General features: G+C 45.7%; 1 protein-coding gene across 5 annotated transcripts in view; it reads right to left on the bottom strand.

Annotated features, from left to right (window-relative positions):
- MGAT5 (alpha-1,6-mannosylglycoprotein 6-beta-N-acetylglucosaminyltransferase) overlaps window positions 1–14,060 on the bottom strand; it is a 259,845-nt gene that overhangs the window by 117,692 nt on the left and 128,093 nt on the right. For all 5 annotated transcript variants that reach the window (XR_010591273.1, XR_010591274.1, XM_042855663.2 and 2 more), the window contains 2 exons: window positions 4,787–4,863; window positions 3,198–3,287 (listed from right to left, as the gene is read on the bottom strand). Coding sequence is in view for 3 of the 5 variants with exons in the window: in XM_042855663.2 (XP_042711597.1) it covers window positions 3,198–3,287; window positions 4,787–4,863 (167 nt within the window). In the remaining 2 variants the exon portion in view is untranslated. The remainder of the gene's footprint in view (window positions 1–3,197; window positions 3,288–4,786; window positions 4,864–14,060) is intronic.

Here is a 14,060-nt window from a genome sequence, read left to right as displayed (position 1 = left end):
CTCACCCAGACATATCTGAGTCACAAACTGTTGAACTGAATGCAGGGGTAACCAGGTGAAATTCTATGGCATGTGTTGTACATGAGGTCAGACAAGATGGTCTAATGGCCTTAAAATCTGTGGAAGTGTTTCCAACTAGGTGTGATGGTCCAGGGCTGGCCAGCTGACCCAACCTACATTTGTATTATAAACTATAGTGAGTTTCATAGTCTATGTATGTCAAAGAGTATGCTCTTTGACAAAGCTAGGAAATGCTGTAAGATCTGCAGGGGTTAGAGACTATTAATGTACAATAGTAAAAGACTTGAAGAAAACTGCTTGTTGTAGCATGACCCAGGAAGGCAGAGATCTCTCACAAGTACCAAAGTGTTAACAATATATAAAAATATTACCTTAATGAATTGTGATGCAAAAGATTTGTATAACATTTAATACCTGAGGTAATTAAATTCACCATGGTATCTGCAGCCTCTCTCATTTCAAGTATATACATTGTATACACATATACAATGGACAAATCAAATACTGCATGATACTCACATTGACTAACGCTACTTTAATGTCTTTGAAAGGGGCATAAATAATGACAAGCCAACAGGCGTTGAGATATTTGTAAAGTTGTAATGGAACAGGGAACCTTGGAAATAACTTAAGATAAGAAGTGTGTACCAAAAAGAGGAAATAGACAAGGACCAGAATGATACATAATAAAAGGTATAATTGCCCCTATATTATAGGTAAGGCTGCGATTTAGTCATGGAATCTATGACTTCCAAAGACCTCCATGACTTCAGCCAGCACTGGCTGGGAGCCGTAGGGTCCCCGCCAGGCGGACACCCTGCCACCCCAGAGTTTGGAGCCACCAGTGGAGGGGGACCCTGGAACTCCAAGCCCCCAGGGGTGTTGGGGTCCCCTGGAGCAACCAGCCTGCCTGCAGCTACCCAGGCTCCCATTTTGTCATGGATATTTTTAGTAAAAGTCAGGGACAGGTCATGGGCTTCTGTGAATTTTTCATTATTGCCTGTGACCTGTCCGTGACTTTTACCAAAAATATCTGTGACAAAATCTTAGCCTTAATCATAAGGGAAGTAAGACCATCTGAAAACGGCACACAGTCTGTCACAGAACTACAGGGAAGGTGTTCTGCAGCTGATGGTTACTGTATGCTTCTCTGAATATGTGCTGTCTTTACTAAGTGTTAAATCAATAAATCCATCCAAAGGTGACTCATCTAAGGTTTGTTATCAAACCAATCCAGCCTCAAGAGAGCCCCTCTCACTAAACAATCACAGTTAAAATTGTTATCAATGATTGCTTATCAATTAATTGGTTATTGATTATTGACAAATTATTGATTACCAACAGGGTTATAATGGATCACAAATTAAACATGAGCCAACTGTATGATGCAGTTGCAAAAAAGGCTAGTGCCATTCTGGGGTGTATTAACTCAAGTGTCATAAGCAAGGGCTGGTCTACGCTAGAGCTGTAAATCAACCTAAGTTATCTTATGCTTCTCATGGAGGCGGAGTACAGAGGTCGATGGGAGAGTGCTCTGCCATCGACTTAGCTTGTCTTCACCAGACCTGCTAAATCGACAACTCTGCATCGATTGCAGCAGTGCCAATTTACCCGTTAAGTATAGACAAGACCTAAGACAGAAAATCATCATCCAGCTGAGGCGTCAGTGAGGCCTCAGCTGGAAAATTGTGTTCCGTTTTGGGCACCCCTCTTTAAGAAAGATGTGGAAAAATTGGAGAGAGTCCAGAAGAGAGCAACAAAAATGAAAAGAGGTTTAGAAAAGCTGACCAAGGAGAAAAGGTTAAAAAGTTGGGCACATTTAGTCTTGAGCAAAGAAAACTAAAGGGGGACCTGATAACAGTCTTCAAATACATTAAGAGCTTATATAAAGAGGAAGGTGATCAATTTTTCTCCATGGCTACTAAAGGTAGGATAAGAATTAATTGGCTTAATCTGCAGCAAGGCTCCCCTTGCAAGTACTGGAATAGATTACCGAAGCAGGTTGTAGAATCCCCATCACTGGAGTTTTTTAAGAATGGGTTGGACAAACACCTGTCAGGGATGTTCAAGGTATACATGTCCGGCCTCAGAAGATGTAGTTGACCTCTTGAGGTCCCTTCCAGCTCTATATTTCTCTCAGCAGATCTGAAAGCTCTTTAAAAGCATTAATGATTGAGGCTCACAAATGCCTCTTTGAGATAGGCAGCTCATTTTATAGATAGGGAATGTGAGATCGAGAGAGATCACGTGACTTGCCCAAGGTCACACAAGAAGTCAGCGACAGAGCTGGAAATGGAACTTAGCCTGCCACACAGTCTTTTAGCCAGCAAATTATACCTGCCTTCCAGAAGTGAAACGAAGAGTGGTAACAACATGGGAGGAAGAAACAAGCTGGAGACAAAAGTCATAGAAGACAAAGCCGTATGTTCAATGCAAAAAAAAGTAAAAAAAAAATGAAACAAAAAAAAACTTTAGAAGAGAAAAACCCGAAAAACCCAAGCACGCAAGAAACCTTGGCTTGCAGGTTAAAGGAGATACCCAACTCCTGTAATGTAGTATATAGGAGGAGAGATCAACTGAATTCCATAAGGAGAAAACCCTTGAAAGCATTTCATTCATTAATCTTCATCTGTTCATTTCTGGAAATTTTAGCCTTTTTACCACATCACTGCCTGGAATCATTAGAGAGCTGTTACTAATAATTTGGCAGATTTAATAGAGAACAATGACATTAATCAAATTCAGAAAGTATGAAAGGCCAAAGACTTGACAGAGTCTTTTGACTACACTAGAGAATTTTGGTGCAAGCTGCAAACTGAATTTGAGGTGGTGCTGGGCTCTGGCTCTCTCCAGGTATTGCTTCTGGTACACCTTCCACTAATCACCTGGGCTGCATGAGATCAATGAGATGAGATTTGTGATGAATTTTCAGGACCTCCAGCAAAAATTGTCTTGTAACAGTACAATTCTCTAAGGCGGACATACCTACGGAGCTCTAAATACTTGCAACACCCTTTGGAATCATTTTAGTTTCTCACTACCTCCTCACAGAACTCCTGTTCAAGATTTGTTCTCTTTTTCCCACATGAATTGTACAAGTAATTACCCATAAATACTGAGACATTTTAGTGCTCCCTTACTGTAGGTTTTATGCACTTGAAGACAGACTTACTGACCTCACTGAGGTAAATAAAAAAGGAGCATGTCGACCCATCCACACCGTAACTTGCATAACATGGATCCGATCGCCACATATCTTTCATCCACTGAAACAAAACAAAAATAGCCAGTCTGTTAGGTTTAAGGCTTGTGTGTAACCGTTAACTTTAAAAAGCCACGTTTTCATCAGAACTCAATTTGGGAGGGGGGAAAGCTATGTCAAGAGATGAAACAGACTAAAATCAGTAGTGTCAGAAGCTGTGGAAACTGTACCGCAGACTATAAAAAATGAGTAGACTCTCTCTTTTAAGCCACTAATGCTAGGTCACTACACGTGGTCACCATGGATGACTATATTAAGCACTAACTGGAAGCCAGATAAGAACAGAGATCAAAGACTGAATGGAGACTTGCATACTCTCTCCAGAGCAAGATTGAGGCATGTTGGTGGCATGACGTGGCTTACATTGGCTCTGAACATGTTGCACTTATTCTGTGTTCAAACAGATCACTTCAGTCCCCAGTGCTGTGAGTCTGGCATCTTTACACAAGCAAAGAATTCATTTAAAAATAAAATCTTTTAATGAAGAACTACCTAGAATTAGTTGTCCTGGCAAAGTCATCAGAAAAAGTAACCAAAAATAAATTGTTCTTCAGGATTATAAATTAGCAATTTAGCATTCAAATGACATCAATTACTCAGCAGTTTTGCAACCAGTTTGTCCATGTTTTCAAAACTGAAGTCACCGAGATCATATAGGCCAAGGAGAGTTTGATTTTTTTTCAAAGTGAATTTACAATAAATATCAATATTTATTTCCAAGTACTTTTATTGATTTAGTAGAATTTTTTTTTTAAATCTCAGATTCCAAGTATATAATCAAAATATATATCACATCTGAAACAGTTTCAGAAACAGATTTTAATATTTCAGAATCATTCATTTTTATGAATTAATAAGCAAGAGAAATTTACATTTTTAAAATCACTAATCAGTTTCATTGGCCATTCAAGTTGCACTTTTTTTTAAAATGAAAAAAATTCTACCAGAAAATATGTATTAACTGAAATTTTTCAATGTTTTTGGGTTGAGTAAGAAATTGACAGTTTTCAGTATTTGCTAATTTAAAAAAATATATATATATATATGGCCAACAACAAGGTAGGCACTTCAGAGATATGGCAAGGACTTTGGCCCAATCTATAGTTCTGGTTGTCGTGTATATGATTATTCACATACCTAAACTTGTGTAGGACTGGGGCCTAAATATTTCTGAATTTCATCTGATGTGCAAACTATTAAGGGACAGAATACTAAGATGCACAGCAAGCCTCCCAAATACTACGGGACTCTATCTGGCGTTTTATCCCATGCCTTAACAAGGGATATCATCCATTTTCTTCCAGCAGCAATATTACAATGGCTTCACGTAAGGAGTGCCATAATGGCATGTAATCTTCTATACTTGTCTTCTGTGAATTCTGGTCGTTAATCTCAATTGCTTATATCTATAAATCTACAACTGTTTCAGCAATGGCCTCTTTCAACAGACGGGATTTTAAAAACATAACATGTACAGAGATATTAACAGAAGACCACACTTACCTTTATTTTGCCCTCGCAGTGAGGGAAGCCATCCATAGGAGGCAATTCACACTGTTCCTGGGCTCCATTAATGAGATCTGAAGAGAACAAACAACAGAACATTAATATTCATTTACACTTTTGGCAGACATACTAAAGCCATCCCTTTGAACTTCTGAACCACCATCCAAACTCACTAAAGAAAGGTTTTAGAGTGGTGGCTGTGTTAGTCTGTATCACCAAAACAACAAGAGTCCTTGTGGCACCTTAGAGACTAAAATTTATTTGGGCATAAGCTTTCGTGGGCTACAACCCACTTCATCAGATGCATGGAGTGAAAAAAACAGTAAGCAGAATATATATTATAGCACATGAAAAGATGGGAGTTGCCATCTTTTATATATTCTGCTTACTGTTTTTTTCACTCCATGCATTTGATGAAGTGGGTTTTAGCCCACGAAAGCTTATGCCCAAATAAATTTGCTAGTCTCTAAGGTGCCACAAGGACTCCTCGTTGTTTTCACTAAAGAAAGAATATTGTAGTCTCTGTGGCAGCAGTAAATGGATAAACTGCAAGTTTTGGTGTCAATAAAAATAATGTTGATGCACAAAGTAATTTTTAAAACTCCTGTTTAATTTTAAACTAAGTAAGCACCTTTCAAAATAATATTTGGACAACAGCATGGGTCTGATCTGGACGCTCTTACACAGGCAAGTAGTCTCACTTAAATCCATACGTATGATTCGCCTCCCACACCAGTGACAAGAGTATCTTCACTGAGCTCAGTGGAGTTAAGCTGGTGGTAAGAGGACAATTAGGCCTAACAGGACTTTTTGAATGGTTAAAGGATCAGCTCCTATGCTTGAACAGTGCAGTGGATGCTGTTGGAACTCAGTAATTAGTAGTAATGAACAACAGAAAGTTTGGTATGGAATTAAATTGTTTTTTAGGTTACAACAATGGAGAAATTTTTTTTTTACAAGATGGTACTTGGCAGTCAAAAGAGTACCATTAAGGCAACTTTGGAGCCACATACAGAGTGCGGAGTGGGGTGGGGTGGGGGAGAACAGAGCCAGTGCAACCCATTAGGCGACCTAGGTGGTCGCCTAGGGCACTAGCATTTGGGGGGCGGCATTTCGGGTCCTTCAGCGGCGGCCAGATATTCGGCCGCCCCGGTCGTCGTTGGCATTTAGGCGGAGGGAGCTGGGGCAGGGGGACGCGGGGAGGGCCGCCTGCAGCAAGTAAGGGGGTGGGGCGGCACACAGGGGAACCGCTCCCCACCCCAGCTCACCTCTGCTTCGCCTCTTCCCCTGAGCACGCCGCCCCGCTCCTGCTTCTCTCCCTCCCAGGCTTGCGGCACCAAACAGCTGATTGGCACCACAAGCCTGGGAGGCAGGAGAAGTGGAGCAGCGATGGCGTGCTTGGAGAGGAAGCGGAGAGAGATGAGCTGGGGTGGGGAGCTGCCGCACGACTCCCCGGGCCAGGGGGAGCTGCCGCGAGGGGGGGGGGCGTGCCTCAGGGCGGAGGGGAGAAGCTGCTGCTGCTGCGGGGGGGGGGGGGTAGGGGGGGAGAGACACCTTAGTGCGGAGAACTGCCACAGGGCTCAGGGAGGGGACGCAAGGTGGAAGTTTCGCCTAGGGCACGAAACATCCTTGCACCCTCCCGGGGTGGGGGGGGGGGAGGGAAGGGAGGGAGAGGAAGGGGACAGTGGCAGGGCTGATACAGCCAGCTTGGGGCCAGGGGGGAGAACCTGGGGCTTGTTCTGACACTCACTGTCCTTTCCCAGCCACTTATTCCTGTCCCTGAGCAAACAAGGAGAGCAGCAAAAGAGGAGCAGCTCTGGCTGCCTGCTCAGCTGTTGCCCCAGTATTGTACACTGAAGCTGCTAGAAGACACATGCCTGCAGTCTTCCCCCAGCTCAGCCAGATGTGACATCTCAGCTGAGCTGTTGGATGCATGATATGGCTGCCAAATGCATGAGTGTCACTTAGGGTATGTCTACACTACGAAATTAGGTCGAATTTATAGAAGCCGGTTTTATAGAAATCGGTTGTATACAGCCGATTGTGTGTGTCCCCACATAAAATGCTCTAAGTGCATTAAGTCGGCGGACCGCATCCACAGTACCGAGGCTAGCGTTGACTTCCGGAGCATTGCACTGTGGGTAGCTATCCCACAGTTCCCGCAGTCTCCAGCGCCCATTGGAATTCTGGGTTGAGATCCCAATGCTTGAATGATGCAAAACAGTGTTGTGGAGGGTTCTGGGTACGTCATCAGGCACCTCCCCCTCCGTCAGAGCAACGGCAGACAATCGATTCGCGCCTTTTTACCTGGGTTACCTGTGCAGACAACATACCACGCCAAGCATGGAGCCCGCTCAGCTCAGCATCACCATATGTCCTCTGGGTGCCGGCAGACGTGGTACTGCATTGCTACACAGCAGCAGCTAGTTGCCTTTTGGCAGTTGATGGTGCAGTATGACTAGTAGCCTTCATCGGCGATCTGAGTGCTGGCAGACGTGGGGCTGCATTGCACACAACGGCAGCCCCTTGCCTTTTGGTAGAAGATGGTATTATGACTGGTATCCGTCGTCATCGTACTGCAGTGGCTGTCAATCATGGGCACCTGGGCAGACATGCTCAGTCCTATCAAACTGTCTTGACAATGATGGCTATCAGTCGTAGTATGCTATTTTCTGCCAAGCACCCAGTATTTTCTGCCAAGCACCCAGAAGATGCAGAGGGCTATCAGTCATGCTGCACCGTCGTCTGCCAGCTTAAGATGTAAAAAATAGATTTGTTCTGTATTCATTTGCTTCCCCCTTCCTCTGTGAAATCAACGGCCTGCTAAACCCAGGGTTTTGAGTTCAATCTTGGGGGGGGGGGGCATTCTGTGTGACAGTTGTTTGTGTTTCTCCCTGATACACAGTCACCTTTGTTGATTTTAATTCCCTGTACCTGTACACCATGTCGTCACTCGCCCCTCTCTCCCTCCATCCGTCAGATACTAGTTTCGCGCCTTTTTTCAGAACAGATGCCATAGCACTGGGATCATGGAGCCCGCTCAGATCACCGCAGCAATTATGAGCACTATGAACACCACGCGCATTGTCCTGGAGTATATGCAGAGCCAGGACATGCCAAAGCAAAACCAGGACCAGCCGAGGAGGCGATTGCAGCGCGGCGACGAGAGTGATGAGGAAATTGACATGGACATAGACCTCTCACAAGGCACAGGCCCCAGCAATGTGCAAATCATAGTGTTACTGGGGCAGGTTCATGCCGTGGAACGCTGATTCTGGGCAAGGGAAACAAGCACAGACTGGTGGGACCGCATCGTGCTGCAGGTGTGGGACGATTCCCAGTGGCTGCGAAACTTTCGCATGCATAAGGGCACTTTCATGGAACTTTGTGACTTGCTTTCCCCTGCCCTGAAGCACCAGAATACCAGGATGAGAGCAGCCCTCACAGTTGAGAAGCGAGTGGCGATAGCCCTGTGGAAGCTTGCAACGCCAGACAGCTACCGGTCAGTCGGGAATCAATTTGGAGTGGGCAAATCTACTGTGGGGACTGCTGTGATCCAAGTTGCCAGGGCAATGAAAGACCTGGTGATATCAAGGGTAGTGACTCTGGGAAATGTGCAGACCATAGTGGATGGCTTTGCTGCAGTGGGATTCCCAAACTGTGGTGGGGCGATAGACGGAATCCATATCCCTATCTTGGCACCGGAGCACCAAGCCACCGAGTACATAAACCGCAAAGGGTACTTTTCAATATTGCTGCAAGCCCTGGTGGATCACAAGGGACGTTTCACCAACATCAACGTGGGATGGCCGGGAAAGGTACATGATGCTCGCGTCTTCAGGCACTCTGGTCTGTTTCGAAAGCTGGAAGAAGGGACTTTCTTCCCGGACCAGAAAATAACCGTTGGGGATGTTGAAATGCCTATAGTTATCCTTGGGGACCCAGCCTACCCCTTAATGCCATGGCTCATGAAGCCGTACACAGGCAGCCTGGACAGTAGTTAGGACCTGTTCAACTATAGGCTGAGCAAGTGCCGAATGGTGGTGGAATGTGCATTTGGACGTTTAAAAGTGCGCTGGCGCAGCTTACTGACTCGCTCAGACCTCAGCGAAAAGAATCCCCATTGTTATTGCTGCTTGCTGTGTGCTCCACAATATCTGTGAGAGTAAGGGGGGAGACATTTATGGCGGGATGGGAGGTTGAGGCACATCACCTGGCCGCTGATTACGCGCAGCCAGACACCAGGGCGGTTAGAAGAGCACAGCAGGGCGCGGTGCGCATCAGAGAAGCTTTGAAAACTAATTTTGTGACTGGCCAGGCTACGGTGTGAAACTTCTGTTTGTTTCTCCTTGATGAACCCTCCACCCCACCCCCTTCACTCTACTTCCCTGTAAACCAACCACCCCACCCTCCCCTCCCCCTTCGAGCACCGCTTGCAGAGGCAAAGTCATTGTTACTTCACATTCATGCATTCTTTATTAATTCATCACACAACTAGGGGGATAATTGCCAAGGTAGCCCGGAATGGGTGGGGGAGGAGGGAAGGAAAAGGACACACTGCAGTTTAAAACTAACTCTTATTGAAGGCCAGCCTTCTGATGCTCGGGCAATCATCTGGGGTGGAGTGACTGGGTGGCCGGAGGCCCCCCCACCGTGTTCTTGGGTGTCTGGGTGAGGAGGCTATGGAACTTGGGGAGGAGGGCTGTTGGTTACACACGGGCTGTAGCGGCGGTCTCTGCTCCCGCTGCCTTTCCTGCAGCTCAACCATACACTGGAGCATATCAGTTTGATGCTCCAGCAGCCGGAGCATCGACTCTTGCCTTCTGTCTGCAAGCTGATGCCACCTATCATCTTCAGCCCGGCACTTGCTCTGTTCATCCCGCGATTCAGCCCGCCACCTCTCCTCTCATTCATACTGTGCTTTTCTGTAGTCTGACATTGATTGCCTCCACGCATTCTGCTGTGCTCTTTCAGCGTGGGAGGACATCTGGAGCTCCGTGAACATGTCATCCCGAGTCCGCTGTTTTCTCCTTCTAATCTTCACTAGCCTCTGTGAAAGAGAAACATTTGCAGCTGGTGGTGGAGAAGGGAGAGGTGGTTAAAAAAGACACATTTTAGAGAACAATGGGTACACTCTTTCACGTTAAATTTTGCTGTTCACATTACACAGCATATGTGCTTTCGTTACAAGGTCGCATTTTTCCTCTTATAGTGAGGGTCTGCCGGTTTGGTGTGAGAGATCACTCATGCAGTGCCAGGCAACAGATTTCGGCTTGCAGGCAGCCATGGTAAGCCACAGTCTTTTGGCTTTTTTAACCTTAACATGTGGGAATGGTTTCAAACAACAGCGCCCTCATTTCCCATACCAAGCACCCGTTGGGTTGGCCATTTAAAATGGGTTTGCAATGTAAAAGGAGGGGCTGAGGTTCCCGGGTTAACATGCAGCACAAACCCAACTAACCCCCCTCCCCACCACACCCAATTCTCTGGGATGATCACTTCACCCCTCCCCCCCACCGCGTGGCTAACAGCGGGGAACATTTCTGTTCAGCCGAGCAGGAACGGGCACCTCTGAATGTCCCCTTAATAAAATCACCCCATTTCAACCAGGTGACCGTGAATGATATCACTCTCCTGAGGATAACAAAGAGCGATAAGGAATGGATGTTGTCTGCATGCCAGCAAACACCGGGACCATATGCTGCCATGCTTTGTTATGCAATGATTCCAGACTACGTGCTACTGGCCTGGCGTGGTAAAGTGTCCTACCATGGCAGACGGGATAAGGCAGCCCTCCCCAGAAACCTTTTGCAAAGGCTTTGGGAGTACATCAAGGAGAGCTTTCTGGAGATGTCCCTGGAGGATTTCCACTCCATCCCCATACACGTTAACCGACTTTTCCAGTAGCTGTACTGGCCGCGATTGCCAGGGCAAATTAATCATTAATCATTAAACACGCTTGCTTTTAAACCATGTGTAATATTTACAAAGGTACACTCACCAGAGGTCCCCTGTGTGCCCTCAGGGTCTGGGAGCACGCCTTGGGTGAGTTCGGGGGTTACTGGCTCCAGGTCCAGGGTGATAAACATATCCTGGCTGTTGGGGAAACCGGTTTCTCCGCTTCCTTGCTGCTGTGAGCTATCTACATTATCTTCATCCTCCTCTTCCTCGTATCCCGAACCCTCTTCCCTGTGTGTTTCTCCAGTGACGGAGTCATAGCACACGGTTGGGGTAGTGGTGGCTGCACCCCCTAGAATGCCATGCAGCTCCGCGTAGAAGTGGCATGTTTGCGGCTCTGCCCCGGACCTTCCGTTTGCCTCTCTGGCTTTGTGGTAGGCTTGCCTTACCTCCTTAATTTTCACGCGGCACTGCTGTGCGTCCCTGTTATGGCCTCTGTCCTTCATGGCCTTGGAGACCTTTTCTAATATTTTGCCATTTCATTTACTGCTATGGAGTTCAGCTAGCACTGATTCATCTCTCCATATGGCGAGCAGATCCCGTACCTCCCGTTCGGTCCATGCTGGAGCTCTTTTGCGATCCTGGGACTCCATCACAGTTACCTGTGCTGATGAGCTCTGCGTGGTCACCTGTGCTCTCCATGCTGGGCAAACAGGAAATGAAACTCAAACGTTCACGGGGCTTTTCCTGTCTACCTGGTCAGTGCATCTGAATTGAGAGTGCAGTCCAGAGCGGTCACAATGAAGCACTGTGGGATAGCTCCCGGAGGCCAATAATGTCGAATTCCGTCCACACTACCCCAATTCCGACCCGCTAAGGCCGATTTTATCGCTAATCCCCTCGTCAGAGGTGGAGTAAAGAAACCAGTTTAAAGGGCCCCTTAAGTCGAAAGAAAGGGCTTCGTCGTGTCCAGGCTTAATTCGATTTAACGCTGCTAAAGTCGAACTAAACTTGTAGTGTAGACCAGGCCTTAGATATGTGCCATGTGGCAGCCCTGTCAATGCTGATATGAAGTACTCAAATATCTTTCAGACACAGCAGTGGTTTCCTAACCATCCAACAGTAGCTGTGATCAAAATAAGAACTTTGTAGAAGCCTATAACTCCCTTCCAACAAACTTTCATTATCATCTCATTCGTATCACTTCCTCTAAGGGGGGAGGTGGGAAATGGATCAGCATTCCCGTAGCACTCCCTATCAGTACCTGGCCCAGGGAAGCTAATGATCCAACCAGAGGACCAAATTCGCTGATGAATCCTGGCCATATGAGGCACGTTGCACATAAGCTATGAAGACGACTCCCCCTCTCTACTGAAACTCTGTAGTATTACCAACAGAAAGTATGTTCACATGATAATAAAAGCCAACAGAAGCATTCAAACCACAAAGCCACATACAACCAGACACACCCATATGTAAAAAATGAGGAAAGTTTCTGTAATATGTCCTTCAGTCTTCCCTATACTTCCTGTTTTGTCTGTCATTTGCACTGTATTGTCCTGTCTTTTAATGGGTGTTTTTTGAAGCACATAACATCTGAGCGCGCTGTAAAATAATACACACATGCAATTGTATGTACTTCTTTAGTACCTTTGATCTCAAAGAACTATACATGAACAGGGGTGGCTTAACTACGGGGAGGGATAGCTCAGTGGTTTGAGCAGGGGGGAGGGATGGCTCAGAGGTTTGAGCATTGTCCTGCTAAACCCAGGGTTGTGAGTTCAATCCTTGAGGGGGCCACTTAGGGATCTGGGGCAAAATCAGTACTTGGGCCTGCTAATGAAGGCAGGGGGCTGGACTCGATGACCTTTCAAGGCCCCTTCCAGTTCTAGGAGATAATAAATGAATGAATGGAACTATCCTAACTAGTCACCTGTGGGGTGGAACACAGCACCTACTGACCAGGGAACAGCAATTTTATCCAGCAGTTTGAGACAGAAGACTAAGAAAATAATCTCTCTTATTTGAGATGAAGTCCACAGATCCTTGATGTTACTGAGTCTCTGCTATATACAACCTAGGAGGCAGACCAGAGCCGCCAATCAATAGAGGAAGGGCAGCTCCACCTTTGAAAAGCTCAAGATATATGCACAGTAAAGGAAGTCCACTGTATATTGGCAAGGAATCTTAAACTAAGCGTTAAGACTAAATAGTAGCAATCCTTCTGCAGAACAAGGAATTAAATGAAAAACAAATTGAGTACCAACACTGCTCTATAGCCAAAATGCTTCTGAAATAAATGTAGTCAAACTTTACTAATTCTAGGTCACTGAGAACCAAAATGATGCTTAAAATTGTTGATTGGCTCTAGTTTTCAAGATATGCTATTGGGTCAGTGTCTACGACCCTTGACTTGGGAATGGCGGAGGATAAGTGAGTTATAAAGGGAAGGGATCTCAATTTAAACCAGAAATGACTAAAATACATCTTTGACTGGATCTATGAATAAATCTATGACTGGGTTTGGACAGTAATTGCTTTTTAGGCAAAACAATGAATGATGCAATCTGAAGCTGGTATTGCGTCATACATGATATGAATTGCATCCTGTTATTCCTAGAAGTCATGGATGATGCAATCATAACGAAGCTTACATCACTCTGATGAACAAATTGCCCTATATCAGCTCTAGAAATCATACAGTGTCGTGCTCTCTTATTTGTCAGTGTTTGATTTTGCGAAGGGACACATTTCTGTTTAGCCAAAGTGAGCAGAGATGCCTCGTACTTGTGTGAACAGTGCAGATAACTTCTGCTATGTTTGTGGAGAAGTGACTTTTGCATCACAAAAGCGCAGTATAACCACTATAGTTAAGAAAGCCTATCACCTTTATTTTGGCTGCAAGATTGGAGATCAGGACAAGAGGTGGGCCACACGCATACGCTGCAACACTTGTGCAACAAATCTTCGCCAGTGGTTGAACAGGAAAAGGAAATCTATGCCTTTTGCAGTGCCAATGATTTGGAGAGAGCCAACAGATCATACTAGCAATTGTTACTTCTGCATGGTGCCTCCAGTTGGGAAAGGTGTGTCAAAGAAGAAAAAGTGGACTGTGCATTATCCAAACATTCCATCAGCTATATGCCCAGTACCCCACGGAGGAGGACTGCCGGTTCCTGATGCACCAGAATCATTCTCACTTGAGTCAGACAAGGAAGAGGATGAAACTTCTGGTCCTGAACCATCAATGTCACAGGACCCACATTTTCTCCCATCCTCCTCCTCTGAACCACACCTTATAACACAAGGTGAACTGAATGACCTTGTCAGGGATTTGGAACTACCCAAGAGTAAGGCAGAGCTGTTGGGCTCC

The sequence above is a fragment of the Chrysemys picta genome, chromosome 11 (assembly GCF_011386835.1).
Source record: "Chrysemys picta bellii isolate R12L10 chromosome 11, ASM1138683v2, whole genome shotgun sequence".
Lineage (NCBI taxonomy): Eukaryota > Metazoa > Chordata > Testudines > Emydidae > Chrysemys > Chrysemys picta.
Note: the sequence above shows the minus strand (reverse complement) of the source record. Positions and strands in the feature narration are given on the sequence as shown.